The sequence below is a fragment of the Rousettus aegyptiacus genome, unplaced genomic scaffold (genome assembly GCF_014176215.1).
Source record: "Rousettus aegyptiacus isolate mRouAeg1 unplaced genomic scaffold, mRouAeg1.p scaffold_m13_p_4, whole genome shotgun sequence".
Classification (NCBI taxonomy): domain Eukaryota; kingdom Metazoa; phylum Chordata; class Mammalia; order Chiroptera; family Pteropodidae; genus Rousettus; species Rousettus aegyptiacus.
In genome coordinates, this window is record NW_023416307.1 from 50,172,224 (window position 1) to 50,200,122 (window position 27,899).

General features: G+C 36.3%; 2 protein-coding genes across 5 annotated transcripts; one reads left to right on the top strand and one right to left on the bottom strand.

Moving 5' to 3' along the window:
* Positions 1–1,089: 1,089 nt before the first annotated feature.
* FBXO45 (F-box protein 45) lies at positions 1,090–15,086 on the bottom strand. Its single transcript, XM_016135266.2, has 3 exons — positions 14,505–15,086; positions 8,310–8,666; positions 1,090–4,240 (listed from the first exon to the last, which is right to left on the bottom strand). The coding sequence occupies exons 1-3, from the start codon at positions 14,832–14,834 to the stop codon at positions 4,055–4,057; spliced, it is 873 nt and encodes a 290-aa protein (XP_015990752.1). The 5' UTR covers positions 14,835–15,086; the 3' UTR covers positions 1,090–4,054.
* A 117-nt stretch (positions 15,087–15,203) lies between these two features.
* WDR53 (WD repeat domain 53) lies at positions 15,204–26,375 on the top strand. 4 transcript variants are annotated; one of them, XM_016135262.2, is made up of 3 exons: positions 15,204–15,295; positions 19,756–20,251; positions 25,012–26,375. In XM_016135262.2, exons 2-3 carry the CDS (start codon positions 19,772–19,774, stop codon positions 25,603–25,605), a joined length of 1,074 nt encoding a protein of 357 aa, XP_015990748.2. In that variant the 5' UTR covers positions 15,204–15,295; positions 19,756–19,771; the 3' UTR covers positions 25,606–26,375. The 4 variants fall into 4 exon arrangements, with proteins under 4 accessions (XP_015990748.2, XP_015990750.2, XP_015990751.2 ...); XM_016135264.2 differs by having other exon boundaries at positions 15,286–15,392; XM_016135265.2 differs by lacking the exon at positions 15,204–15,295 and having other exon boundaries at positions 20,157–20,276.
* The last annotated feature ends 1,524 nt before the right edge of the window (positions 26,376–27,899 follow it).

Consider the following 27,899-nt stretch of genomic DNA (forward strand, 5'->3'; position numbering starts at 1 on the left):
GGCTACTAAGATACCCCAGTTTTTCTGACATATAAACAAGTTCCTTGTTTTAAATGTAAGCAATAACAGGAGGTTGTTTGTTTTAACTTTTTATTAAGAAACTAAAGGAAACAACAGAATTTCAAAAAATTAAAATACAGAATTCTAAATTTGATTCTAAACAAATATATCTACACCAAGAACTAAAAATCAGAGTTTATCAATATTTAAGAATAAAGGGGAAAGGCTAAAATGCATTCACAGTCATTATTGTTTCCTTATTAGACTCAGAATTGCATCCCTTTCCTTTGTGCTTCACTTGGACAGGACACAGAAAGAATTTCTTTCTCATCCATCTTGTATTATATAGTAACTTCAGAGAAGCTTATGTCTTCCTACATAGTTCTCTGTTCCTTCAGCAAATATGTGAGCACCTGCCTATTGGGCCAAGATGATATGGGCATAAAGACGAGTCCATTAGAGATCCTGTCTTAAGATATTCAGGGGAGAAAAGACTCTTAACAAATAATAAATAAATTTATACAAGATATAAAGTAATTATCACATAGGTTAAATATAGATAAAATATAAAAATAGGAAAATTCCAAGAAAGGAGAGGTTACATTCAGCTAGAGAAATTGAGGAATGCATTTGGGTTGGGTATAGACTGTTCCTTTAAGGAAGGCTTTGAAGTGGTCCCTTGATTTCTGGAGAGTAAGCTTCTCAACATTAACCTTTGAAACTTCTTAAGTTTCTATCTCTTCACACCGCTCATTTTTTAAAATCATCAAAAAATATTAATATCAGTCTACATAAACAACAGTTTGGAGGCTTAAAAGTTAAATATAATACCTACTATATGGTTTAGGGCTCTGTTATTTTCTAGTCTTTTCCAGGTCAAATTATATCTAAAAGGCAGAAGATGTCTAATCATTGAGCCATGACTTTTAAATATTCACCTGGGCAAAACCTACTTGCTTTAGGTGCCTTCTTAAGTCTAAACATAAACTTACATGAATAAAAATGAAGATGAAATAAATGGCTTAATATTAAAAAATCAGATTAAAAAGTAACGGCAACTATGAAATGATATATATTTAACCACAGAACTCTTGGTATGAAATGTTTTAATGAATTATGAACCATTGATCGTTACAGACTTTAAGCCTTAATATTTCTTCTTTCCTATGTAAAACCAGATAATTAGAACAGCCTATCTCAAGTATGACAGAATACTATAGTATGAATGGGAGTAATAGTAATGTTTGCTTTACACATCTCATGCTTCACGAAAGTTAAGAACCAAAGGGAATGCTCCTGGTTTCTCATGTCAACAAAACAAATTCAGTTATACATTTTTCCTGCTTACAGTTCCAGCTGAAACACACTACTTTGCCTTTCAATAGCACTTTTTATCCACCTCACAAGCACTTTCACATTATTTTCTCTACTCTTAATATCCTTGTGAGGTAGTGAAAGGAGGGAGCAAGGATTTTTTTTTAATTTCGCAGATGAGAAAACTTAAGATGAATTTTGAACTCAACCTTGGCAGCATATTGAAAATCATCTAGGAAGTTTTTTTTTAAGTCCTTATTGTCCTGTCTTATTCCAGACCAACATCAGAATCTTAGGGTATAGAACCCAAGTATCAATATTTTTCAAAATGCGCATGACTCCAAAGTATGGCTAAGGTTAACTACTGATTTTGATGATTTATACTCAATCTTCAGTACAACAGTCTTCTCCCTAAAAGCTCTCTCAGCACCAATAAAAAAGATTCCATTTCTTTGCACATTGTAGCAATTTGCTTTAATATTCTAAATACAGCTATGATTGGTCTCCAGTAACAAACTCATTTATCAGGTTATAAATGAAGGCTCTTCATTCCCCTAATGTTTGTGCTAAATATGAACCTTCAATTTTATAATGTTTGCAAATGGGATATTAGAGAATCTAAATCTTTAAAAATAGCTTGTTAAATATTTAGGCAATTATTTGATTCCAGGTTCAATATGCAATAACCACGTGTTTCTGTTTTCCACTCAGCACCTTCAAAACTTTGTTACAAAATGAATGTCTACTAACAAGGCAAAATGTTATAAACAAAACTCTGAGCAAAAGTTCTTGGAATTGGCTGTACCACAACCTGAAAAAGAAACAAGTATTTAAAGGTCTTTATAGTTTTCTAACTAGCTCAATCTTCATCTTGAACCAGTTCTCTTTTAAACTTTGCCAAATTGAGTCATTCCATAACAAAATCAATTTCTGTAGCAGCTATATCTCTAATACATGTAACATATAATTTCACTATGTACTATTAAATATGGTTTCCAGGAGTTTCTTCTTGACATAAATGTCGAAAAGAATCTTTAACAAATTTTATCTTTAAGCAACATAACAAATACATAATAAATATATGTAAACCTGTCAGGTGGCAAAAATAAATCTTTGTTCATGATTCAAATCCCCTGCTTCATAGGAGTATTGATAATCCTAACTCTTAAAGAGCAGCCCAAGAACCCCAGCCAGCTGCTTGCTGTCCCTAATTTTATTAAAGACAAATATACATACAGTAATAACCTAGAAAGTACAAAGATTCCACTTGCCTTAGTCAGTTCTTATCACAAAGATGTATCTGACACCATACAATTTATACTTTCATACAGAAAGATGTTTGTTTCTCTTCTAACAAAAGAAAATCTCAGCTCATGTATGTTGGATTATTAATTCAAAGGAGTAATAGTGAAATCAAATTTATTAGTCAAAAATTCAGACTAGGAGTTAATGTTAAACTCTTCTACAATGAAACATTCAAAACATTGCCAACCTGAAGTTTTCAGCACAAGGTGTTTTATTCCAAGTCCCATGGGGGCAATTATATCTACTGAGATTAAGAATATTCTTAACCTGAGTTCAGGTTGGCATTGTTCCTGGTGGGTGAGTAAACATTTTCTTGATAACCCCAATGAAGAGTCTGAGGCTTAGATTGTTGCATGATGTAAACAATATGAAAATTTTAAAAATTATAATATCTATAACATTATAAAGTTATAAAATAAAAGGACCATTAATTGATTCTTTTCCTAAGGTCTGTGACTAACAGCTTTCATATTTGAGGCCTCTAAAAGCAAATGGCAATGTTTTGTGTTGTTATGAGACATTTTCTCAGAAGGCCAAAAAATAAAACCAGATACAAGATGCACATCATTATTATTATTAGTGATATACGTATGATTAAAAATAAATTTGCCTTCCCTCAATCTTTAGCCAGGAGATTAAAGGATTTTTACAATAATTCTGATCGTTGAAAAAAAAAGACTATAATAGCTATGGAAACTGTAAACCAAATATAAAATAAGCCAATACAACACATCTCCTCTTAAAATCCTCTTCTTCGTAGTTACCTAATTGTCTCTGTTATTTTAATTTTGTACCATGTAGTGGTTTTTAAGAAATTGGACTAGAACAAAGCAACTCCTTTGTCCTATTTTTTTTTTTACAGTTGTTTTTACACACATATTTGTATATACAACTTTTAAAATAGCTGCACAATTTTACATCTCACTGTTAGAGAAGTGCAGTCCAAGCAGACCATGCTTCTCAATATATTAAAAATATTAAATAAAACCCAACCAGTTTCATACATTTCTGATAGTCAAGCTGGCTGGAAAAAAAGGGTCTGGAGAAAAAACAGGCAGTTGTAAAACAGGATCAGTCTTTCTTCACAAACACACTACTGAAAAATCTTGCTATTTCCTTATCTTATTCCTTTTACAGCATCTCTAAAATCTCACCTTAAAAGTTGGAAATAACACATTGCTAACTTACAGACAAAATCTGTTGCAACATGCATATGTCAACTGCCCACTCAACCAACTGCAACCCTGAGGATTTTTCTGGCCCAGTAGAAAGAGGAAACACTAAGATAATCTCTGCTGTAGAGTTGCTTCTCCAGTTAACAATTTCATGTTTTCAGGATGTTTCTTGGGCATGCATGTATGACACTGTCACTTCATGATTCTACTTTCCACAAGAAGATTTCTCTCTACTGTCTTTCATCCCAAGAAAGCCACTGTCATCCATCCAAAGGTTTTCCAAGGTAAACCAAAGTCACTTCTGTATTGCCATATACAGCAGAAACTGCTGGATACAAGCAGGCCTTGGGAAGCCCTCTAAAGGCAACCCCCAGGAACTCATATCCACGTTCAAAGGCTAAAGTCTTATCTTCCATGTCCAAGATGACTCGAATTCTTTCTCCTATCTGCAAACAGATAACAAAAGAAAGTTAGAAGAAAACCCACCAAGGGCATAGACAGAAGAAACATGAGACAAATGAACAAGTTGAAAATATTATTTTGGATATATACCCTAAAAGTTATCTGGAGAAACATTGGGAAGAAAATATATCAATCTCATTACAACTGCCTGTATTGATAATTTTTTTTTAAAATTTAAGACTTGAGTGGGATCTACATTAATACTGAAAATTTAAATATTCCCTTTGAACAGTCTCCAGATTTTATTTACTCTTTGTTAAAAGGCTGTTCTTAAGAAGGTTACCACTAAAACTATAATTTGGTATAGCACTTTACCAAAAAAGACTATCAAATAAACTTTTCAAATTACTATAGTATGTATATGTAAAATAGAACGTTATTCATCCATAAAAAGAAATGAACTTTTAATATATGCTACAATATGGATGCATCTTGAAAACATCTTGCTACATGAAATAAGGCAGACACATAAAGATAAATATTGTATGATTCTACTTATATCAGGCACCTAGACTATTCGTATTCTTGCCCGAAAGTAGAACAGAGGTTACCGGAAGCTGGGGGCAGGGAGAAAAATAAAGAGTTATTTTCTAATGAGCACATAGTTTATGTTGGGGACAATGAAAAAGTTCAGGGTATAGATAATGGTGATGGTTATACAACGTTGTGCATGTATTTAATACCACTGAACTATACACTTACAAGTGGTTAAAATTATAAATGCTGTATCTATTTTACCACAATAAAAAAAAATACATATATACTCTAATAAAATACTTACATAGCCTTTAAAGTTTACAAAGCAGTTCTATATAAAATGTGGAACTTATACGGTCATGAATAGCCAAATCTGACTACAGATTCTCAAGATGCAGAATAGGCTTATTAAATAGTCACTCTGTAGACCACTGCTCTGAAACAGCTGTTTGTTATAAAAACACAAGTATTGATTGTTGACTAAAATGAAAGTACAATATATCCAGTTATTTTCCTATTTAGAAAAGTAAGCAAAGAAATAAGGATGTTTTATCTTTATAATGTGCATCTATAAAAGGTTGAAACATCTATATACTTGGAGGCAGAAAGTCCTAACATTTGCAATAAAAAATAATAATTTAATACTTGCCAAGTCTCACTCCTGCTGTTATTACTTTCCTTCACTGTATTTCCTAACTCAAATAACTACTAACATCTGCTTTTTTCCCTCCCTTTGCCCAACTCACGATTAACCGATACCCCATTTTATGGACCCAAGAATATCCTAATCATCATCACAACTACTGTACCATCAAAACATGAAAAACAACAAAAAATAAAAAATTAATATCCTGTTAGATATCCATTTCGTGCTTTGTTTTATCTTTTTTTGATACTGACATTAATCCTAGGAGTTATCCTTATTTTACAGAAGATGAAACTAAGAAGACAGTGTCATTCCTGGTGAAACTGGCAAATTTGTTTTACCTTTGAGCATACAGTGTACACACAGCAGAGAAAGTAGAAAGCAGAAGTCTTACTAACTTTGAGTGTCAGAGGGCAATACTTGGAGATGACAGAGTAATTGAAAACTTAAGAGTAGGAACTCTAGAAGCAATGGAACCACAAAGAGGATGAGCCCCCAAATCTGAGAATAAACTCTGCCCAAATCCAGGTGTGACCACTATACTACACAGATACAGAGGAAACCTCCAGAGAACCAGGCTGAAAAAGTAGCAGCTAGAAGGCCCCACCTCACCCTCCAAAAAAACAAACAAACAAAAAATTGAACAAAGCCATTAGCTGCTGCACAGCATGGTGGAGACAGTTTACAGCTTTAGTCTACAAAAATTAACTGCCTGCTAGAACAAGAAAACTTACACTCTTCAGAAAAACAAAGCAATTTCTAGAGGAACAAAACATTCCAGATACTGTGCATATTATTAATAATGCGCGGTTTTCAATTTAAAAATTACTGGATATGAAAAGAAACAGAAAAGTACAACTCATACTCAGAGAGAAAAAGGAAGTCAATTGAAACTGATTCCAGGTAGGCCTTGATATTGGTATGCCTTGATATTGGATTGGCAGACAAAGACTTCAAAGCAATTATCATAAATATGTGCAAGAATTAAAGAAAAATCTAGTATTAATGAATGTACAAATAGAGAATCTCAATAGAGATGAAAACTATAGAAAAAAGAACCAAATGAAAATTCTAAAGCTGAAGAGGACAATAACTAAAATTCGCTAGCCTGGCTTAATAACAAGAAGATATAGCAAGAAGAAAGAATCTATGAACTTGAAGAAAAAGCAATAGAAATTATCCAATCCCTCAAAAAAGAAAGAAAAATAGCTTCAGAGGCACAGAGACAAGGACAATATCAAGCAGCCCAACAATTACATTAAATGTAAATGGATTAAACAGTCAGATTAAAAGGTGGAGATTATAAGATCAGGTTTGATAAAAAGCAAGACCCAATTATAGCCAGTCTAGGAGACCTGTTTTTAATACAAAGACAGATTGAAAGAAAAAGATAGGGGAAAAGAGGTACTTTGCAGTAATAAGCATAAGGAAGTTGGAATGACTATATTAATATGAGACAAAATAAAAGTAAGGCATATTACTAGAGTCAAAGTCGGTCAATTCATAATGATAAAAGAGCTAATAAGGCTGGGAGATATAACAATTATAAATGTATATATACCTAATAACAGAGCTCCAAAAACACATGAAAAACTGACAGAACTAAAAAAAAAGAAATAGATAAATTAGCAAGTACAGTTGGAGAATTCAATACTCCTTTTAGTAAATGATTGAACAGGAGAAAGAAAAATCAGTAAGGATATAGAAGACTTGAATACTATCAACTAACTTGACCTATCATTTATAGACTATTCCATCCAACAATAGAATATGTGTTCAAACACGCATAGAATAATCATCAAGATAAATCATATGCTAGGAAGAAAACAAATATCAAATTAAAAGAAATGAAATTATACAAGTGTTTGTGTTCTCTGAAAAATAAGGACTAAAGGACTTTCACTATAAAACCACCACAGGACTAGTCATGGACTTTATTTATCTCCAATGATTATTAAGTCCGGACACCCTTCTTAGGATATTTGCAGAGACTGAAAGGACAGTGAGGAAAGGATTCTATGAAAGAAAATCCTTCCAGGCTTTTCTATCTCAGGAAATTGAATATATTTTTAGTTCTACTTTAGTATGCCTGACTTGAGGTCATTACTCAGGCTAGCGTTTTCAAGCCATACGTTCCTATGAAATATGCACTCTATAATTCCTTAAAATTTCTAGTTTCTTATCAGATTGTGTTTTAGATTCTGCTGAATCTACGGTAATCATATAGCCTTTATAAATAGGAACTATAATTTTGACCTAGAATTACATAAGTATAGGTGAGACTAAGACGAAAAGAATTTAAAATGCAAAAGTTTGCCTGAACTTTCCTGTCTTTATAGAAATCAATGACACTTTCAGAGGCTATGAAAACACAAACAGATTAATTAAGTAGCAGAGGGTATGTGTGTGCATGCACACAGATGCATTTGTGAGGAGGAGATATCTAGAAAAAGTAGATTTGGGTGTGCCATGATATAGGAAAGATGGCAATTTAAAGCATGAGTTGGCAAACTATGGTCCCTGGGCCATATCTGGCCTGTAGCCCATAAATACAGTTTTCCTGTAACACAGCTATGCTCATTCTTTCCATATTATCTGTGGCTGTTTTTGTGCTATAACAATAGAGTTGACTAGTGACAGAGACCATATGGATGACAAAGCCAAAAATATTCACTATCTGGCCCTGCACAGAAAAAGTTTGTCAACCCCTGATGTAGAAATCAAAGATGACTTGCTCAAGGTTGAATATGTATTAGGAAACAAGTATTGAGATAATAGAAGATTATCAGAGTAGCAAAGGAAGGACAGTTACAGCATTTAATTGAAAATTACCAAAAAGACATACAAAGCTACACTACTAAATTTTGTAAATTTAAAATAAAGGCATGATTTGACAAAGGCTCACATCTCAGAAAACACCTGTTTCTCACCTGGTATTTTGGTGCATTGTTGCACTGTGGAAAACTGCCATTGACTTCTCCATTATGTAGTAGATTATTGTCCACCAAATTCCAGCCCCAGCTCTGGTCATCACTGCCCAGCAATGCCACGTAACCTTGGCACTGCATGGGAGCCCGTTTTGTGGCAATTCCAATCACTGCCACAGTGCCTAGAGGGCCCTCCCACCATACTTCCCATGCATGGCGGCCCTCACTGAAACCAATCTTGGTCCTTGCACCATCAGTGCTTTGAGCAATGGGGTTTCGATGTAAAGTAAAGCCATTCTTCTTAATGTAGACATTCCTGGAGCAGTCATTAGTGCTGAAGGCATGTTGGAAAGCACGTACCTGAAAAGATGAAAACCAGACCAAAGAAACAGAAGTTTGATATTTCTTAAATATTAAAAAGTGCCCAAACTTTAGGCTATGTGTTTTTAAACAATAAAGTTATATATTTCTAAATAGTGTAATAAGTATTTCTAAACAATGGTTAAAGTTTCAGGATGGGATACTAATGTAACATTTAAAATAACTGCCAATTATTTCATCATTGATAAAATTCTAAAACGTAATATTATTTCTCCAAATAGGCTTCTTAAAATGTCAAAAATATATACACAAGAATCCTTATATTTTAGAGATAATGCTGAAATGTTTATGGATAAGATAATCATATCAAAGAATTGCTTTGAAATATCCAGGCTTGGAGCACGATAGTAGGTGGGGTAAACATGAAAACTAGATTGCCCATAAATCAATAATTGGTAAAGCTTGGTGATAGGTATAGAAGTCATTAAACCATTTTCTCTATTCTTGTTTATATTTGATATTTTATATCAAAAAGTTAAGAAAGGCAGTTTTCATCTTGGCAATGCTGTCAGCAAAAGAATATTTTAAATAAAATAGAGAACTTAGTCATAGAAGCTGTAAAGTTTATGAAAAATTTTAATAACCACAAACTATCTTAGATCCTTGGCCTCCTTGCTAGGCATCACTCATACACTGAGACAGCACCACTCTCATTTTACCAAATCAAATAATCCCCTAGATAGCATCTAAATTCAACCACTAGAATATTTTATAGAGAGCCATTAAGAACAGCTGTCATTGATAGGACAGGTTAGCTGACCTTCAGTAATTACCAGTTTTTTTAAGCCTCAAAATACAGACTGTATAAAATTGCTACTCTGAACAAATAACAATTTCTCATGTTATTTGGTTTTGGTTTGTATGATTTTTTAAATACCTTACTTATTCAAACTACCCAAAAGCAGCCAAAGGCTAAGACCCACTGTTTTAGTTAACCTGAGATATCAACTCTAGAATCATAGAATTCAGTATTACAAAGGACCCTAAATGTCACCTAGTTCAACTCAGCTAGTTTGAGCAAGAACCCCAAAGAGAAGTCAGGTATCTATTACCCTCAATCCAGTGTTCATTTACTATTAGTCACTACTTCACTATTTCATTATTGTGCTTCAGAGCAGAGAAATTTAATAAAAAACAAACAAATTCTGCTTGTTTCAGGCATCCCATGTTTTCATAAGGAGGCTATAAAACTGAAGCATTCCTAAATTTTTCCCTATCTGTTCCTATTTATAATACACTTTTAAGCACCTAAAATATCAGAATATAGGATGAAAAGAGTAAAATGTCCCCAAAATATTAAGTACAGCCTAAATAACTCAAAAAACTATCAAGACAATTAACTCCTTCTTATAAAATATTTAATTAATACTCACCTATGCCTATCCCCAATGCTTATAAATTCCAATTGCTTTTCCTCTATCCTTATTCTCTTTGTTACACTAAGACTGTTGACAAACTCTTCCTCAAAGTTTTATGACATCTCCCTATTACCTTGGACTATCTTTCACTGTATACTTTTTTGGTGACTATCCTACTTCTGCTCCCAAACTCTCCAGAACTCAGTCTTCAGTCTTCTACCTGAATTCTTCCAGATATGTCATTCTAAAACAGTACCTTTATTACATTTCATCCCAGTTCAATAACTTTTGATAGTTCCGTATTGACTACCGTATGAACTGTAAATTCTGCCTGGCCTTCAAAGCCCTCCAGATGTGGTTCCTCCTATTTCTAAGTTCGTGGTGTTCTCCTTGTCTGTAGTATCATATCTGCTTTCCTTCTCCAACATATCCTCTAAGACCAGCTTGTCTTATCACCTCCATGAAGCTATTCTTAACCAGGGCCATCCAATCTCCCTGATTTCACTCTCCTGAACTCCTACCCATCATAGTTGGCACCATACAACACTTAATTCTGTACACACCCCAACCACTTGATTCTAGTAAAAAATATATTGCAAAAAATATGATCTAACCTAAATGAATCAAACCTCTATAGGATATGCAGAGGATAGAAGAGCAGGTTAAGCAACACCATGGGAATGAAATACACAAAATCCAGACTGAGGGAAGCTCTACAGGGTAAACAACCTGGTTTCTTCAACAAATAAGTTACTAGGGTAGAAGGCAGGGAGATAGAGGGTGAATTTGTAGACTGAAATAGCCTTAAGAGACGTATCAACTGCATAGAAACATTATATAGATCTTGATTAAACTGAAAATTAAAAATAAACATCTGAATTTATGATAATTGGAAATTTGAACACTTTTTTATATTATAGTTCATTTCTTTACACTTCAGATATGATATTGTGATTGTGTTAAGTGTCCCTATCTTTTAGAGATGAATACTGAAAACTTCAGGTGAACTGGGAAAATAAATCCATGAATTAATCTATAGTTCCTGTCTCACACTCTTATGCACAACCTGGATGTTAACATTATGGCAAACAGCTTTAAGACAAAGTTTAGGATCTAAGTCTGAACTTCAGAGAATTATAGTTAGATGCTAAGTATGACTGGAATAATTGATGCTATTTGGTGACATGTAGAACATGAACTTTTAAAAAGACGAATCCTAAACAGACTGACAACTCCAAATACTTTGCAGTTTTATGCTATCCCAAGCCTGTTCCCATACTTCTCTGTTACCCAGGCTCCCTCGAAATCCTCTTTCTTCTTCATCTTACTCACCTAGTCAACTAGCTGTCCCCTGTGTAGATCTTTTCTCTGCAAATAGCTCTCCTAACCATTTCTTTCCCTCCTTTATACATTTGTTTACCCATTTGTTCTATACCTTAAATACCTCTGGTATAGGCACTAATCCTTGCCCTTTCCAATTCATCTTATGGCTTAATTTTTCTAAAGCACAACTCTTACTTTGTCACTCCTCTGTTCAAACTTCAGTGGTTTCCAACTGCAGAACAAAGCCCAAACTGTATTTCAAGGACCTCCATGATACATCCAGTTTTAGCTTACCTGTACATATTTTCCACTACTTTAATTCAATATAACTATTTTATATCTTTAACCACTCCTCTAAACTCTAAACTCTAACAACTACCTATCTGAAATCTCTTCGATATTTCAAAAACAACGTAAATTCTACTCTACCGAAATTGAATTCATTCCTCCTAAATCTATCTAGCCCAGGTGATCACTATATTATGTAAGCCAGAAATCTAGGAGTCATCCTTAACACCTTCCTCTTCTTCACTCCTAATGCAAATCTATTGCTAAGTCTTATAAATTTTACTTCCTAAATCTCTCAAATTTCTCCCCATCTGCTCCACTACTTACTTCCTAATGGATCTACCCATATTTCTAAGGTTCTCTTCAACTTGTTCTCCATACTGAAGCTAGAAATAATCTCTTAAAAATGCATAATAATCATATCACCAATCCCCACACTCCTAACCCACTCTTTACCTACAGTCTAAAAAGGTTTCCCTACAGAAATAGGACCCAGCCTACTCTTTCTACTTTATCTCAAACCTACCTCACCTTTGCTCTCTACGCTCCAGCAGCACTGAATTATTTTTTGTCCTTCATACTCATCAGGTTCCCTCCTGGAAGGCTCTTCTCTCACTCCTTAATGGATTAATCCTTATCCTTCACGTCTCAGTTCATGCTTTATTTCTTCAAAGAAAGCTTTCCCTGACCATCCTAAGTAAAATCCTCCGTTACTGACACTCAGAGCACCATGTTTCTCTCCTTCATAGTACTTACCACAGATATGATTTCACAATTGATAATTTGATTAATATCTATTTTCCCCAACTAGAAAATAGGCATCCATAAGAGTCTGTGTCTGTTTTTATTCACCATTCCATCTACAAAACTAAGCATAGTGACTGGCACTCATACATTTTTTTAAATAAAAATACAGTATATGCTGTATAAAGCCTTTGCTTTCCTCTTGTCCTGCTTTCGTTCAGGATATTTCCTTTTGGTAAAATGTTCAAATCCTCCCCATCTTTAAAGTTCAGCTCAGATACAATCTCAACCTCAAACCTTCTCCAGTCCTCCACTCAACTTGCAAATATCTCTTTCACTGAACTTCTAGCATGTTTTTTTAATCTAACAGGAGCAATTGCTACCACATGTTAGTTATTTCTACACATTTTTTTCTCCCCTATTAGACTGAGGGCTTCCTTACTAGACTATCTGACTTGTTTTGAATTAATCGTTTTCTCCTCAAGATATTCAAGAAAAGTCCTCCAATGTCTGAATGAACATACTATTAGTATGTCTACAATACTTATAGTGCTTATAGTAGAAAGACATACAAAATACTAAAAACTTAAGATATCTAAACTATCTAGGGAAGGATACAAAAGAAATAGGAAACACAGGCTGCCTCCAAGAAGGGAAACTGGGTGGATGGAAGACAAGGGCAAAAGGAAGACATTTTGCTTTTTTTGAATGTTGACTCACATGAACACATTATCTATTACATATTATTATATGACTCTTGAATTATGTGAACTTATCTATTACAGAACAATTGCCAAAATGTCTCAATTTAAAATAAGTAAAAATAAACTATGTAAAAATAAAAAATAAAATGTATGAAGCCTATACGTTTATCAGGCAAAACAGGACAAAACTGCAATCTTCCTCACTATACTATGTAAATTACAGCTAGTATCCACTGAGCATCTACTATGTACAAATATTGTCGTAGTAAATTAATATGTTATTTCACTTAGTAGGAAAAACTTGATCATATTTAACAGCAATATCTCACTTTATTTAACTAAAATCTTCCTTATTACAGAAGAATAAATTTTACATCTATTTCACATGGGAAAGTTTACGTCTTATCCTAATCACCACTGGCAGTCTAACACTAAAAAGAGATGTTTTCCAATTTTAATTATTAATGTATTTTTTACGTTTACCACATTTTAAGTCAGCCTTTATCCTCTCATATATGCTCTTGGTGACTGCTATACTTAATAGCTGTTAACCATCTAACTGAACTCAAGCTTGAGGTTTTTTGTTTATATCGCCTGAAGAATCTTCTCAGCCCTACTGTATCTGTTACTTGACATTTATTTGTATATGAATGTAGTAATATGCACGATAATCTAGAAGGAAAAAACGCAGCAAGCAAAACCGGAATTCTATGACAAACAGAACAGATGAGACATACCATCAAGGTGGAACTAGGAAAAAGTTGGCAAGGAAGTAGCCACTTAATAGTGGGACAACGCAGTATTATGACGGTTAAGTGATGCTGAGGGGAGTCTGGGCTATGAAAGCCTGTATCTTGAAAATTAACAGGATGCCTAGGACGACACTCACTTATGAGCCTGAAACATAGTGAAAATTAAAGAAAACCTGGGTGAAAAGAGAAAAAAATGGTTCTAAATCAGAACTGGGAAAAGATGAGATAAAACGTGGGATGAAAACGAAGATCTTTGAAATTAAGCGGATGTTAAGGCAACAGGGAGATCTAATAAAGCCTCTCTGAAGGGCAGGGAGAAAAATGAGCGTATTAAAGGTACAACAATGGGGGTGGTCTGTCTTTAAAGGGAAAGACTGTGGAACGTAGAATGAGTGATGGAAAACCAGGGATGGGAAAGCAACTGGTCCTTTAAAAAGTGTATCACGGAAGTGTAGTGGGTTAAGGAGCAGAACTTCAATCCAAAGAGAAAAGAATCTTTATGGAGGGGTGAGGTAAGGTATTGACCGGTGCGGTGGAAAGGCGGGATGGCGAAGCGAGGCGTCTGACTCAGAAGCTTAGATGAGAAGCGCTGAGAGCCGTGCGCAGGAGCAGGGCTGAGGGCAGCGGCGTAGCTCGGGGCTCCCTCACCTTGGCCTTGTAGCTGGGCAGGTTGCAGAGGATGTCCGTGCGCAGAGCCTCTTCTGCCAGGCTGCGGGCACACAGGCTCCGCCACACCTCGCTATTCTCATCGCCGTGCAGGCAGCGGTACCAGTGCTTGCACACCAGGGCGCAGCTCCGCAGCTCGGACAGCTCCAGGTAGGAGAACACCAACTCCAGCACCCGGCTGGGCAGCCGGCCCCCGGCCCCCGCGGACCCAGAGCCCGAGCCGGAGCCTGCGCCGCCGCCGCCGCTGCCGCCGCCACTGCTACAGCCAGCGCCGCCCGAGGCTGCTCCAGCCCCAGGGGCCGGGGCCGCCATCGCCTCACCAGCCGGCCCGAAGGCCGCCGCCGCCGCTTCGCCCCGTCTCTGCTGGGGAGGCCAAACCTCGCCTTGAGAGCGGAGCAGCGCGCTCACCGCCCCTTTCACAGCCAACCGTCCGGCCCTTCCACCACTCCCGCCCCTGCCCGGGGGCGTCCGCCGCGCGCCCCGCCTCACTGAGGGCAGACGCACCAGCCGCACGGGCGTCCCCCGCCCCTTCCCCGCGGCTTAGCGCGGGCGCCGGAACCGCCCGACTAGCACAGCCTCCCCGTGGCGCGCCCGTGGCTCCGCCATGCGGGTTGAGGGCACGAAGCAAGGGCGCACGCCCAGCTCGTTCGCGGTTCCTCTCGGGCCCGGATGTGACTGTTTGGCTGAGGCGCCTCGCGCCCTACGCTGCACGGGATTGGGCGCCCGTGGGTGAGGTCATTGCGAGGCGCCGAGGAGGGAAGCGGGAAGCGCAGGTATGAGGCTGGCGCCGGTGGGCTCGTGGCTGGCCTCGAGCCTTTTCCTCTTTTTGCGGTAGAGATCCCGCATTGGCTTTCCTAGGCCTTTTTTCCTGTGAGTTTCCTTTTGTCAGCTAGGTTCCTGCCTCAGACTCCTAACGCATGAAATTTCCCTGTCTAGGAAATTCCTGGCTCGGCAGCCTTCGGCTTGAGTCGGCTCTTCTTCCTTTGCATTGGCAGATGAAATCTTCTTGGTCAAGCCCTCTTGTTTTTCCCCAACTACTGGTACTTATTAGAAAGTGTGTCCTAGCGTGTATTCGGAAAGTAAGATCGCCGCATTTGAACCTCCTTCCTCGGCAACGTTTGATACCCTTAAAGTGCCGTTTAAGTGCTTATTAAATGCTACATTCTTTTGGGCAAAATGTAGCCTTTCTCACCCTTTCCTATTGTCCCGCCGATTAGTAGAGTAGGGGGATTAAGGCAACTGTGTTTTTATTTAGACAGTCCGATGGGGAGAATGGGGAGAGGCTAAAATTACACGTGGCTTCTTGGAAGAGAAAGAATTGCACCATTATTTGGTCATGTTTTCCTAGGTGGCCCTAAAAATTTTCGGACAGCCTTTAAAGTGTGAAGAATGCTTAATAGGAGAAAATAACTATAATGTGAGCCAGACCTTCTACTAAGGTCCTTTACGCGGGTTTTTATTTAACTCTCGAAACATTTTTGAGGTAATTATTATAATAATAGGCTTCACAGATTCCCTAAGTAGTCAACTCCATTGTCTTGCCTTTACGTAGTAAGAAATCATTCCAGAAATTCCTCTGTTGTTCCCTAGTAAAAATAGAACAGCAACTACCTTCTTTACTCTGATATATGGTGTTTGATTATTGTGTTCCCTTCCCAGCTGTTTTTTTCCAACATGCTTAGTAATCCAGATTCTTTTCATTCTTGCTAATGCCAGTGGCACAGCCCTTTAGTCATATTGTTTGCTATCCAGCTTCAGATCAAGACCAACTTTGGAAAACCAAAACATGTAAAGAAAAGTTGACCTGTATTTATTACGGTGATAGTGACTATATGGTAGTATAATCTCAGACTACAGTTTTATTAATTATTTTTTCAGCTTTCAACCATAGGACATCCAAGGAAGGAACATCAACTTTTTCTGGAAAGACTTAAGTTTCTTTTAAATCTTCAAGGATGAGTAGAGTTGATGCATCTGAGAAGGGGCAAAGACCCAGCTTTAAAGTCATACTTGAACAAGTGGATATTTGGAAATATGACTGGAGCAGAGTGTTTAGAGTAGAGCTCATTCATTTATTAAAGATGTTGGTCTTTATCCTGTCTGTCATAGTATAGGTGAGGTAGAGCCTTTCAAGTAGCTGCTCAGACAATTCTGGTTTTAATCTGCTCCAGTTAGGTGAGTTTTTGTGGGAAAGTACCCGCCAAGTGGCCCAGGTAGAATTTCAAAGTAGGAAAAGATTTTCTTTATCATACCTCCTTTTCTTTATACAGGTCTTTTGCATACTTATCACCCTCCTGACCATGTGTCACCCCTTAAGTTCAGTATCCTCATTCTGCTCTCTGGCTGTTTAGAGCTGCCAATTGTTGTACTCCACCCTTTCTAAAAATGCTCTCTAAATACCCCACTCTTCTTCTCCCACTCCCCCATCCCAGTCCATTATCTCATTAGGTGTTGGAAGGAATCTCTATTAGCTAATTAAAGTAATTCACAATAGGATATGATTAATTGTGCTTGACATCTTTAGGCATCTGTGTATGAGAAGTTTGACTTGATACCTGAATGTGGGGATAGTGGCACTTAGCAATTTCTGCTATACTTTCCAGTCTTAGTAAGAGAAAAACAAGAAACTGGCTTGACACCTTATTTCTGAAAGTTCGTTTTGATTTAACCCAGATTTAATTACATTTTTCCCCCCGCTACCTTGTACCACAGATATCTGATTAACACTTTTCAATGGTGATTTTTGTGTTTCAAATAGTAACAAATTTTAATTTGGCACACAAAGTAAACAAGTAATTTCTGGGGCTCTGGTTGAATCATAGATCAATACTCTGCGTGATAAAGATTGACTAAAAAGCTTGTTTTTTACTCTGGCACATAAAGATTAAGGTAGAGCTGACTTTGGTCTTAACAAGATTAGTAGATTGAGAGTTACTACTGGTTTCATTAATAGAGAAATTTACAGGAACCGTGTTGTCTGTAATAGTCCCTTTAAATATAAAATCCATCTTTTGCCTGATCTCCCACTTTGGGGTGAAGCTTAACCAAATGTGTGTTTAAAATTGAGTTAATCTTTTGCAGAAAAGAATCATATTAGGAAGAAAACGTGCTAAAACTTTTGTCTGCCGGTTAGCATTCCTTAGGTCCTCTGTGGGTAAATTTATGATGGAGAAACCCTGCTCATTCTTGCCTTAGAGAAAACCTAAAATCCCAGCAGAGATCCAAAAATTACATGCACACAAAATCCTAAAGCTGTAGAGGGTTGACTTCTGGACTTTAAAGTTAATACATCATAGAGGAAATAAGTGATCAGTACTCTAAAGATTCATAACAGGGTTAAACAGAATTATTTGTAATTTAAATGACATTTTCAATAGCTAATTCAAATTTTCATGTTTTAAAGTGGAATATTTATTACATAAGTCAGTGGTTACCACAGATGACAGTTCCTAAGCCTAAATGATATTAATATTTTTTATTTTAAATTGTGCTAAGTGTCATTTTTTTCTGACATTTGCCAAGAGTCTTTGTTATGGTAGAAAATTATTTAGCATTTCAAAACTTGTCAGCAAAAATCAAACCACCAGGGCTCCCTATCTTTACCTCCCTGTGAGTCATTTCCTCTCCAAACCTCTCCATTAAAACTTAACTTGCATCAGTCTCTATAATTAGTTTCCCCTGTATACTAATTGAGTGCTTCTGCTGAGATAAAAAATATTTTTTTTGTATTTTTGCCATTTTGTTGTCGTTATGAAAATTGCTAATTTTGTGACATTTCTGTTACTTTGATTACTAAGAAATAAGTGATTTTTTTTGCAGTCTAGTTTGTGTGTGAGTGTGTATGTGTGTGGCTAAAAGTGGGAGGAAACAAGCTTTGCGCTGGGAATAGAAATTTTAGGAAGATTGCCAGATTATTTTAAATGATTTTTCAAACCAATATTAAGAAATTTATCTCTGTACTATTGGACTAAATTCAGGTATTGTATCTGAAAATAGTAAAACAACTACAGCAGTTCTTCACTAGATAAATTCACCTTTGGCTTGTGAAATGAATTAAACTTAACCAAATTTGTTTGCTTCCTTGTGTTTGGCCACTTAAAGTTGTACAAATTGCCTTGATTTCCTTTTTTGCTTCGTCAAATGGCAGTTATGGCAGGGAAGTATGTGGCAATTTCAGTTTATAGATCTGGGATGCCTTGTATATCAGGAATCTAAATTTTGTGCGTAAGTACTATTGCATAAGTGCAGGTATGTAATATTATGATTAGAAATTTGTGAGTACATTTAAAAGTAGTTATGCATTATTAGGAGCTTTTAGTCATTTTTTTGTACTTTCAAAGAATACTAACCAGTATAACTATTGTTAAGAGAAATTGTTAGAACAGGGTCTTCATTATTTGAAAGTTTGGGATCCCTTTATATTGTATCCCATGTACAAATCATAAGGTCCAGGTAAACAGCTCTCCAGAAGAGTTTTGGTTTAGTACAGGTTCTCAAATTCTAGCCCGCATCAAAATCATCTGGAGGACTTAGTAAAACATTGCTGGGCCCAACCCCAATTTGTGATTCAGTGGGTCTAGGCGTTCCTAGGTGATGCTGATGCTGCTAGTCTGGAGACCATACTTTGAGGACCATTGGTGTAGTAAAAGAAAAGTGATAATTGTAATATTTGTTTAGTGCTCATTATGTACCAGGCACTATTAATATTATCTCTAATTTTCTCTGATTCTATGACCTGGATGTTATTATTATGACCTCCATTTTATAGGAAAGGAAAGTGAATCACAGAGAGGAATTTCAGTTACTTGCCTAGTCCCCCATCTAATAGGTAATAGAGCTATTTAAACCCATAGTCTAGTTCTAGAGCTCATTCTTTAAAACATTCTAATAAAAGATATAACCTGATGATTATGCAGCCCCCTTTTAAAAAGAATTTTTTCTAATTTAAAATAAATACAGTGTTATGTGAGCGTCACATCAAAGACTATAGAACCAGGTGTACCTGGGTTCCTGATTACAAGGGAAGCCCATTTAGGCCTATTCCAGCCAGGTGCACAATAACCCCGTGTTCAGCTAGGCTTTTGTAGACTTCATCTTCAAATGTCTTTTTTTTTCCTTCAGTTTTTAGATGTCTTTTTAAAATATTTAGATGAAATATTACTTATTGCATGTGTCTCCCACCATCAAGTTCTTAAATAAGACATAAGATTATATTCTTTTCCCCTTTTCACAGAGTCTTCTGAGCCATTATGGCTGTCAAGTGGTCTGGTGGACATTCTTCTCCTATCCTCTGCCTGAATGCAAATCCAGAAGGACTAGTGGCTTCTGGAGCAGAAGGTGGAGACCTCATGGCTTGGGGTGAAGATGGGACTCCATTGGGACACACACGCTTCCAAGGGGCCGAAGATGTTACCAGTGTCTTATTTTCTCCCTCCTGCCCAACCAAGCTCTATGCCTCACATGGAGAAACCATTAGCGTACTAGATATCAGGTCTCTCAAAGGTTCTCTGGACCATTTTCATGTGAATGAAGAAGAAATCAATTGTCTTTCATTGAATGAAACAGAAAACCTGCTGGCTTCTGCCGATGACTCCGGGGCAATCAAAATCTTAGACTTGGAAAATAAGAAAGTTAGCAGATCACTGAGGAGACATTCCAATATCTGTTCTTCTGTAGCTTTCCGGCCTCAAAGGCCTCAGAGCCTAGTATCATGTGGACTGGATATGCAGGTGATGCTTTGCAAAGAGTACTTGGGTAATTTCTAAATGATTCGTGCTAATAGAATCAAATTATTCATCAGACTAAAGATATCTTATAATTTTCTGTATCTACTAACATGTCTTCTGTATGTTTCATGCTAACTTGACAAAGCTTACTAGATTTTACTTACAGAGTAATCATTAATTCTTTAGTCTTCCTTTCTTAATGCTTTAATACTTTCCTGAAACCTGAGAATTCAGTATTTGATTCTAAACATTTATTTAAACAAAAGGGCTTGCTGAAGGTAGAGTTTATCACCCACTTTCTACAAACATTATGTTTTAAAAAAAAAAAAGTTGAAGGAATTAAATCTGTTTTTTAAAATTCTGGGGTACATTGATTGAGATATTGTATTTTGGTAACCAGGATCAGAGCATTGTATTCATGCAGAGTTTTGAAAAGAACATCACAAACTAGCCCAAATTCAGATGAAGGCCATCAAGGGGGTAGATCTGTGTAGAAACCCCATGATGTGGAGGAACTGGAGATATTTTATTTTTGATTTTCATGAGGAGGAAGAATGGAATACGCTGGTCTAAATAGAAGTTGTAGAGAAGCAGATTTTGGTTTAATAAAAGAAGAAAGTTTAAATATCTTGAACTTTCCCACAGCAGATGTGCTTCTTCTTGAGAATAAATCTCTTATCACTGGATTGGGAATAAGCATGGCTACTTTCTGGTGAGCACTTAGTACTTGCCAATGCTTACGTATATTAGTTTTAATTCTTATCACACCCTAATAGTGATTACTTCATTTTTGGACATGGAGAAACAGATTCAAATTAAGTGCCTGCGTAACTGCCTCACTTAGGATTCAAACCTCAGTGTTTGTGACTCCAAAGCCTATATTTTTTCTCTGTGACACCAGAGGTATTCAAGCAGAATATCATCAGTAATGTGGTAGAAAAGGTTCTTGGTTTGGGAACAGGTGACTTCCAGAGGGGAAAAACAAACATTGTTTATTAATATTATATGGCCAGCATTGTTCTAGGCATTTAATCTACTTTCTCAACTATATACAGTATCTTCTAGGACTGTGATTCTATTAATAGTATCAAAGGTTTTGTCTTTCCACTTTCTTGACCAGTAATATTTACCACTCCCTCCTCTACGCTCCCCACCTCCTCTTAATTCAGAAATAGATGAGGTTGGTTTTTGTTGTCACTGTGACTGCCATTCCCCCTCCCTCAAGTTACTGCTATTTAGTAGGCAGAATCGGTGTATGTCCTGCAGTTCTGGGACAGTCTTTAAACAATAAAGAATTATCCTACCAAAAATGTCTATATTGCTTATGCTGAGAATTTTTCTAGACTTAGGGGGCACAGTGACCCTATGACCTCTAAACTCCTTTTCCACTCCTAGGTCTTGATCAAGCCCTTTTAAACTTCCTACAATTTTCTACGCTTGTAGTGATAGTCTCCCTACTTGATCATGCAGAAGGACCTACCCAACTAAGTGGATATCTGTTTCAAGTAGGCAGGTAGTACAGTGTCTAGTCATTCTTTCATCCTTAAGCTATACCAGTTTTCATTCACAGGTTCATTAATTACTAGGCCTGGCAATAAACATGTGTGCAAAAATGGTATTCTTCATATTAGGTAAGTAGGCATCCAGAATTTATCATTTTGCATCCAGTTCTAGGCAGGAATCTTTAGCAGAAGGCAGCTGCTAGAGAACAGTATAGGAAATATTTTGTCAAAAAGGAGGCTTAGGTAATTGCTTGACTGCTAAGAATTGCTAAGTTTGCTGTAGATTACGTTCTGCAATGAGTTATGATAATCACAACAGTGGCTAAAACAGCACAACCATGCTTTTAAGAAATCATTTCCTATTTGCAACAACATGGATGGACCTAGAGGTTATTATGCTGAACGAAATAAGTCAGAGAAAGATAAATACCATATGATTTTGCTTATATGTGGAATCTAAGGAACAAAAAGAACAAACTAATCAAAAACAGTCACAAATATGGAGGACAATGTGGTGACAGCCAGAGGGGTGGGGATTGGGGGCTGGAAGGAAAGGGTAAAGGGTTAAAGGAGTACAAATTAGTTAATAGATAGTCACAGGGATAGAGAGCATGGCGTAGGAAATCATAAAATATATAAATGTCTAACCAATGGACTGTATACTGGAAACTAATAATAACAAAATGCTAAAAATAAATTATTTTCCTACTGGCATTGAAACTTAATTTCTTCCACAATTTACCTTTTAAAACCTGGTTATCCAGTATTCTAAATTTTAAAAATAGCCTATAAGGGAGTCCAAGAGTATAATTATAATAGCGGCAGTTCTTATCAGGTTGATTTTGAGAGTTATTTCTCTCTGAGCAAATGCGTTTTCTCTCAAGGCTGGAATTGAATTACTGCCACACAAAGTAGATGTGCTCAGCATACCTATCCTTGTTATAGAAATCATAAAAGCTATCTTTTGATTTAGATAGATTTAAAATAATTATGCAAAGCATACTCAAAAGAGGGACCTTAAGAACTAAGTGATTTATTTAAATAATTGAGATTACTTAAATAGGTACAAATAATATTTATATGTGTTAAGGCATAATATTAGATAAATATATGTGTAAGCACCACTCAAATATGGTATTATAAAAACTGTTGGAAATTTGAAACCATTGTATATTTCTGTAGCATGCATGATTCCTCCCCGCCCCATTTCCATACCTGGAAGTATAGGTACAAAGGTTTGTTCTTTCTAGAGTTTGAAAGATTGCTAGTACCAACACTTAAGGACCAAGATGGTGAAGAAGGCTTTTTTTTTTTTTTTTTTTTCTTGATTCTTTTATGTGGAGAGGGAGAAATTTTTTAGTAGGGTCACTTTGATATGGTTGCATTCACTTCCAAACATTGGCCAGTTGTCCACTTTCTCTCCTATTGATGTTTTATAGGACTGTAAACCCCAAACTCTTGTATTCTTTTCCTTCAATATCTGTAGCTCTCCTTAGGGTAAGATTGCATAAACAGGTGGTTGAGAAATTATGAAATACCTTGGAGTCTTTGGCAAGTAGGAAACATAAAGAAGCATAAAGAGAATTGTTCCAAGCAGGAACAATTTGGGGATCTTCAGTACTTGGAAATGATCTTGAATTGGTAATCTGGGATTATTAACACATTTAGATGATTTAAGAAAATACAAAAATATTTAAGGGGGTGACTCCATAGTGTAGTGGTTAGCACATCTGCTTTGCACACAGAAGTCCTGGGTTTGCACCCCAGGTGGATCCATAGACCATACCCCGGGTGTGCCAGGCTCCTTGCCTTCATAGATCCAGTTCTTGAGGGGAAACGGCAAAATCCATGGGTCAGGGGTGGAAGTGGGTGGGAAGAATTCAAGAGGGGGAAAAAATCTTTAAGCTGCTGAAAACACTTTGAGTATAGTTCATGTTTGGATGTTTTAGGATTACAGAAAGTATAATCCAAGCATGAAGGGGCTGTGTGAGAAACTTGTAGGTATCTACCCATTATAGTTAAGCCGGCAGATTTTCTGATGTTTCTTTAATTTCAGTTTGTTAGTAGTATCTTGGCTTCACCCAAATACCTATTGCTGGCCACTTAGTATAATTTTCTAAATCCAATTCAAAAGGATTTTCAGTTCTTTCTCTAGTAGAAGCAGAATATAACTGTTGTTAGATTTCACTTTTGAAAGTAGGCTGAATTGACATAAGTTAACCTTGAATAGAAAACAAATTCTTAATATCACCAGCAATAGTAATCTTGTCAATTCAGGTCTATGCTTTTGACTGTCTAACAAGGTCTTGCTTATCGTAGTGTCCATTTTAAATTCAGTTATAATTCAGGGATAATACAAGATGGTAAAATAAAGCTGTCTGTTCTCTCTAGAAGTATTAAGAACATTTTCCTTTCCAAATTGCTTACTACAGGAAGAAAATGAATCACTCGAGAGTAAAATCAATTCACAAAGCTTATTTTGTTTTCTAAATGAATTTCGATTAGCATTTTATTTAAATCAATTTATAGGTTCAAGATCATGGTAGGGAACAACAACAAAAAGCCAAATGTACCAGGATGTTAAATTAATCAACAGACATGTTTGGAATTTGTTTTTTTTCCAGGCAATATGTTAGGCATGAGCAAAAATTAATTAAATATAAAGGAACTGACAAGCTTGTAGTATATGTCAGTTAATAGAATAAGAATTAAATATGGGAAAAAGAGAAGTAGGCTGGAATAGTTAGGAAAGCCTTAGAGGGACAAAGACTTGAGCTAAGACCCAATGGTGGGTAATTTGGGTAATGGGAAAGGAAAGGAAAAGCATTCTAGATAGAAATTATTTCAGCGGTATTCCAGATTTAGTTTATTTAGTTGATAGGCATGTAACCAGCATAGATGAAAATTAATAAATTTTATAATCAACTTTACTTGTAGAGATGAGGGTAGAATGACTTAAAGAAACTGGCAACTGCTTAAGAATTTGTATTACTCTTTAATGGGTTTGTTAATTGAAAGTTATTCAGGATCTTGCTTTCTAAAATCCATTTTATGGCCCATTGGCATTCTAGTTTCAATACCAGGATAACATTCCACTGGCATGTTGTGCCATCTAAACATTTTTTTAAAATATTACTGGAAATACATCCTACTAATCACTCTTAGACTACTTTGATGATTTTATTAGAAGCAGAATAAGCATGGTAGTTGAGCAAAATGGCTCGAACTCTATTTGACTGTGTAACTTCCTTTTATTTAAAGGTAATGCTGTGGAACCTTCAGAAAGCCCGGCCACTCTGGATTACAAATTTACAGGAGGATGAAATGGAAGAAATGGAGAGCCCACAATCACCTGGTCAACTTTTAAACCCTGCTCTAGCCCACTCTGTGTCTGTGGCATCATGTGGCAATATTTTTAGTTGTGGTGCAGAAGATGGTAAAGTTAGAATCTTTAGGGTGGTGGGAGTCAAGTGTGAACAGGAACTGGGATTTAAGGGCCACACTTTGGGGGTATCCCAGGTCTGCTTTCTACCAGAATCCTATTTGCTGCTTACTGGAGGGAATGATGGAAAGATAATGTTGTGGGATGTAGGCAGTGAAATTGAGAAGGAACAGAAGAGCCCTACAAAACATACCCACAGGAAGAAAAATAAAAGAGCAACTTATACCAAGCAGGGTGGAAACACTAATACTTTAGTAACAGATGAAAAACATGGCAAAATTTTACCAAAGCTAAGTATTGAACATGGAGAAAAAGTGAACTGGCTCTTGAGTACAAAAATAAAGGGATACCAAAATATATTAGTAGCTGATCAAACTAGTTGTATATCTCTGTATCCCTTACATGAATTTTAAATTCAATAAAAACACTTGAAAAACTGCAGCAAAACTTTTTAGATTAAAAAAATTCTGATTATTTGTTAAAAACTGTCATACAAAATAATATCATTCTGTTGTATAAATATTAAGACATTTGAGCAAAAGAAGATACTTGGATAATGCTTCATATAGTAAATGACATTAAAATTTGAGGGAAGAGAATATTCACTGAGTACTGATCATGTACTAGTGATTTTACATATGTTTCATTTTTTATTCCAAATCAATCTAAGTGGATGATTTCCCACATTTTATTGCCAAGGGAATTGAGAGAGATGTTCTGTAACTTGAGAATCCAGGAAAACTGCAAGCCTAATTACTTTCCTGCAGAGGATCTTGGTTGTCTTATCAAGCCTCCTGCCTTAAGTCCACATTCTGATCCAAATGTGGTCACATCATCAATTATAACATGAGTTATTTTGGATCCTAGAATGTTATGAGGAGCCTGACCAACTTGGAAGAGGAAACCTGTTCTTGTTCTTTGTTGTTTCTGAGAAGGGGGTTCCAGAGTCAAATCAGTTTAGCATGTTATGCAGCAATCCAGGCCATGATGCTGGTAGGACCAAGAATAAGCTGAGGTCATGAAAAAGGTAGAGATGAGATAGAAGAGGTAGAAAATAGAGGCCAAGGTAATATGTCAAGAGTATGTTCCTTTTCATCATGGCCTGGATTGCTGTCTTCTGTATGTGTTCTTTCAGTTTCTGCTTATACTTCTTGCTCTTATATTAAAATTTTTGAAGAGGGAATCGTTGGTTACTATTATCCTTGTTTAAGGAGAAATCTCCGGTAATCTTAATTTAAGTGAGAATGCTTGTTAAATTTGACTTGGCTTAAGAGAATAAAAAGGAATTTATTGACACATAACTGAGAAGTCCATGGGTAGTCAGGCATATACTGCTGGGATAGCTAAGCTAATAGGATATGAGTCTGTAGGTGCCCCACCTTATGGAAAGTCTTTCCTAGAGGTGAAGAGATGGAATCTTCACTGTAATTTTGAGCCTAAAATCAACCATGCTGAAACAAGTGTATTCCTGGAGCTTTTTTTTTTTGCTTAAGCTGTTTGACTTGAATTTTTAGCTTACATGTAAAAGTCCTGAACATTTAGTCAATAAATATTATTTAGTGATCTCACTTAGAATTTAAGAAAAGAAGAATACCATACTGGCCCTAAAAAAATTATTGACAAAGGACCCTGGCCTGAGTACTGACAGAGACAAGATTCTAATTTTATCACTGGGCAAGGTTCTTGGCCATATTGAGCTTCACGTTCCTTTCTTGAAAGTGAAGGGGTTAAACTAGATATCCCCTAAGATGCTTCCGTGACACTGTTTTATGAAATGAAAACAACATAATCATAATACTGTGCTTAGTCTAGCTAATGGTTATAAAATTTATTAAAATTTTATGGGAAAGGCTAATCATTGGTTAATCCCTGGAGGTTTTAGAGGGATCTTTTGAAAAATTACAAAAGTACGGCATCATTTTACATATTAAGTCTGAATAGTTTTGTGGGAGCAAGGTACATATTTAAATCAGGATTGAAACATCAGTCTTAAACATCTTTTGGTTGCTAATAACAGATACCCACTAAGACTGCCTAAGCAGAAAGTAAAATTTACTCTCAGGACATGGGATATGGGGGAGCAGAATCCTCTCAACCTAGAGCAGAAATGTAGCTCAACTTCACTTGAGTCTAACCAGGGAAGGCTTTAAGAACCAAGGCAGTTTCTCGTCTCAGTCACCATGGTCACTTGTTTCTGCTTTCTACATAATGGCTTTCGCTTGACAAAAGATGGCCTTTCAGAAAATGTTGAGATCTTGCTTCTAGGTGCATCCTCTGGTTCAAATAAATTTTTATTAAAATTCTTTAAAAAATAAAAAAAAAAAAAAAGTGGCCTTTCAGAGCCACATTTCAATTTCAGAAACCAAAGGAGCTGTATATAAGTTCCAAATCTCTGAAGAGAATCTGATTGGTCCAACTTAGTCAAGTGCCTATCTCTGATTCAGTTGGATCTGATCAGGGAATTGTCACTTAGTACTGACATTGTCAAAGGGTCCATTAGTGGGGAGGTAGTTCTCAGAAAAGGGGAGGAGCATGGATTGAGCCAATAGCCCTAAAAGATCTACAACCATTGATATTTTGGTAGATTTACAGTGAAAATTACATGCAAAATGAACTATTCTTAGGTCAGCCATTTTGCTATAGTTTGACTCTCAGTTTGCAAGCAACAGAGACATTCCCAGTTAATGAGAGTTTGAGGAAACAAGCA

What these genes read in the sequence shown, in the direction of transcription:
- WDR53 (XM_016135262.2), top strand. Translation starts at nt 19,772, where the DNA reads ATGGCTGTCAAGTGGTCTGGTGGACATTCTTCTCCTATCCTCTGCCTG. An exon ending in CATGTGGACTGGATATGCAG is followed by an intron (nt 20,252 to 25,011) that starts GTGATGCTTTGC and finishes TTTTATTTAAAG; the next exon opens with GTAATGCTGTGGAACCTTCA.
- FBXO45 (XM_016135266.2), bottom strand. Translation starts at nt 14,834, where the DNA reads ATGGCGGCCCCGGCCCCTGGGGCTGGAGCAGCCTCGGGCGGCGCTGGC. An exon ending in TGCCCAGCTACAAGGCCAAG is followed by an intron (nt 8,667 to 14,504) that starts GTGAGGGAGCCC and finishes TCATCTTTTCAG; the next exon opens with GTACGTGCTTTCCAACATGC. An exon ending in ACAATGCACCAAAATACCAG is followed by an intron (nt 4,241 to 8,309) that starts GTGAGAAACAGG and finishes ATCTGTTTGCAG; the next exon opens with ATAGGAGAAAGAATTCGAGT.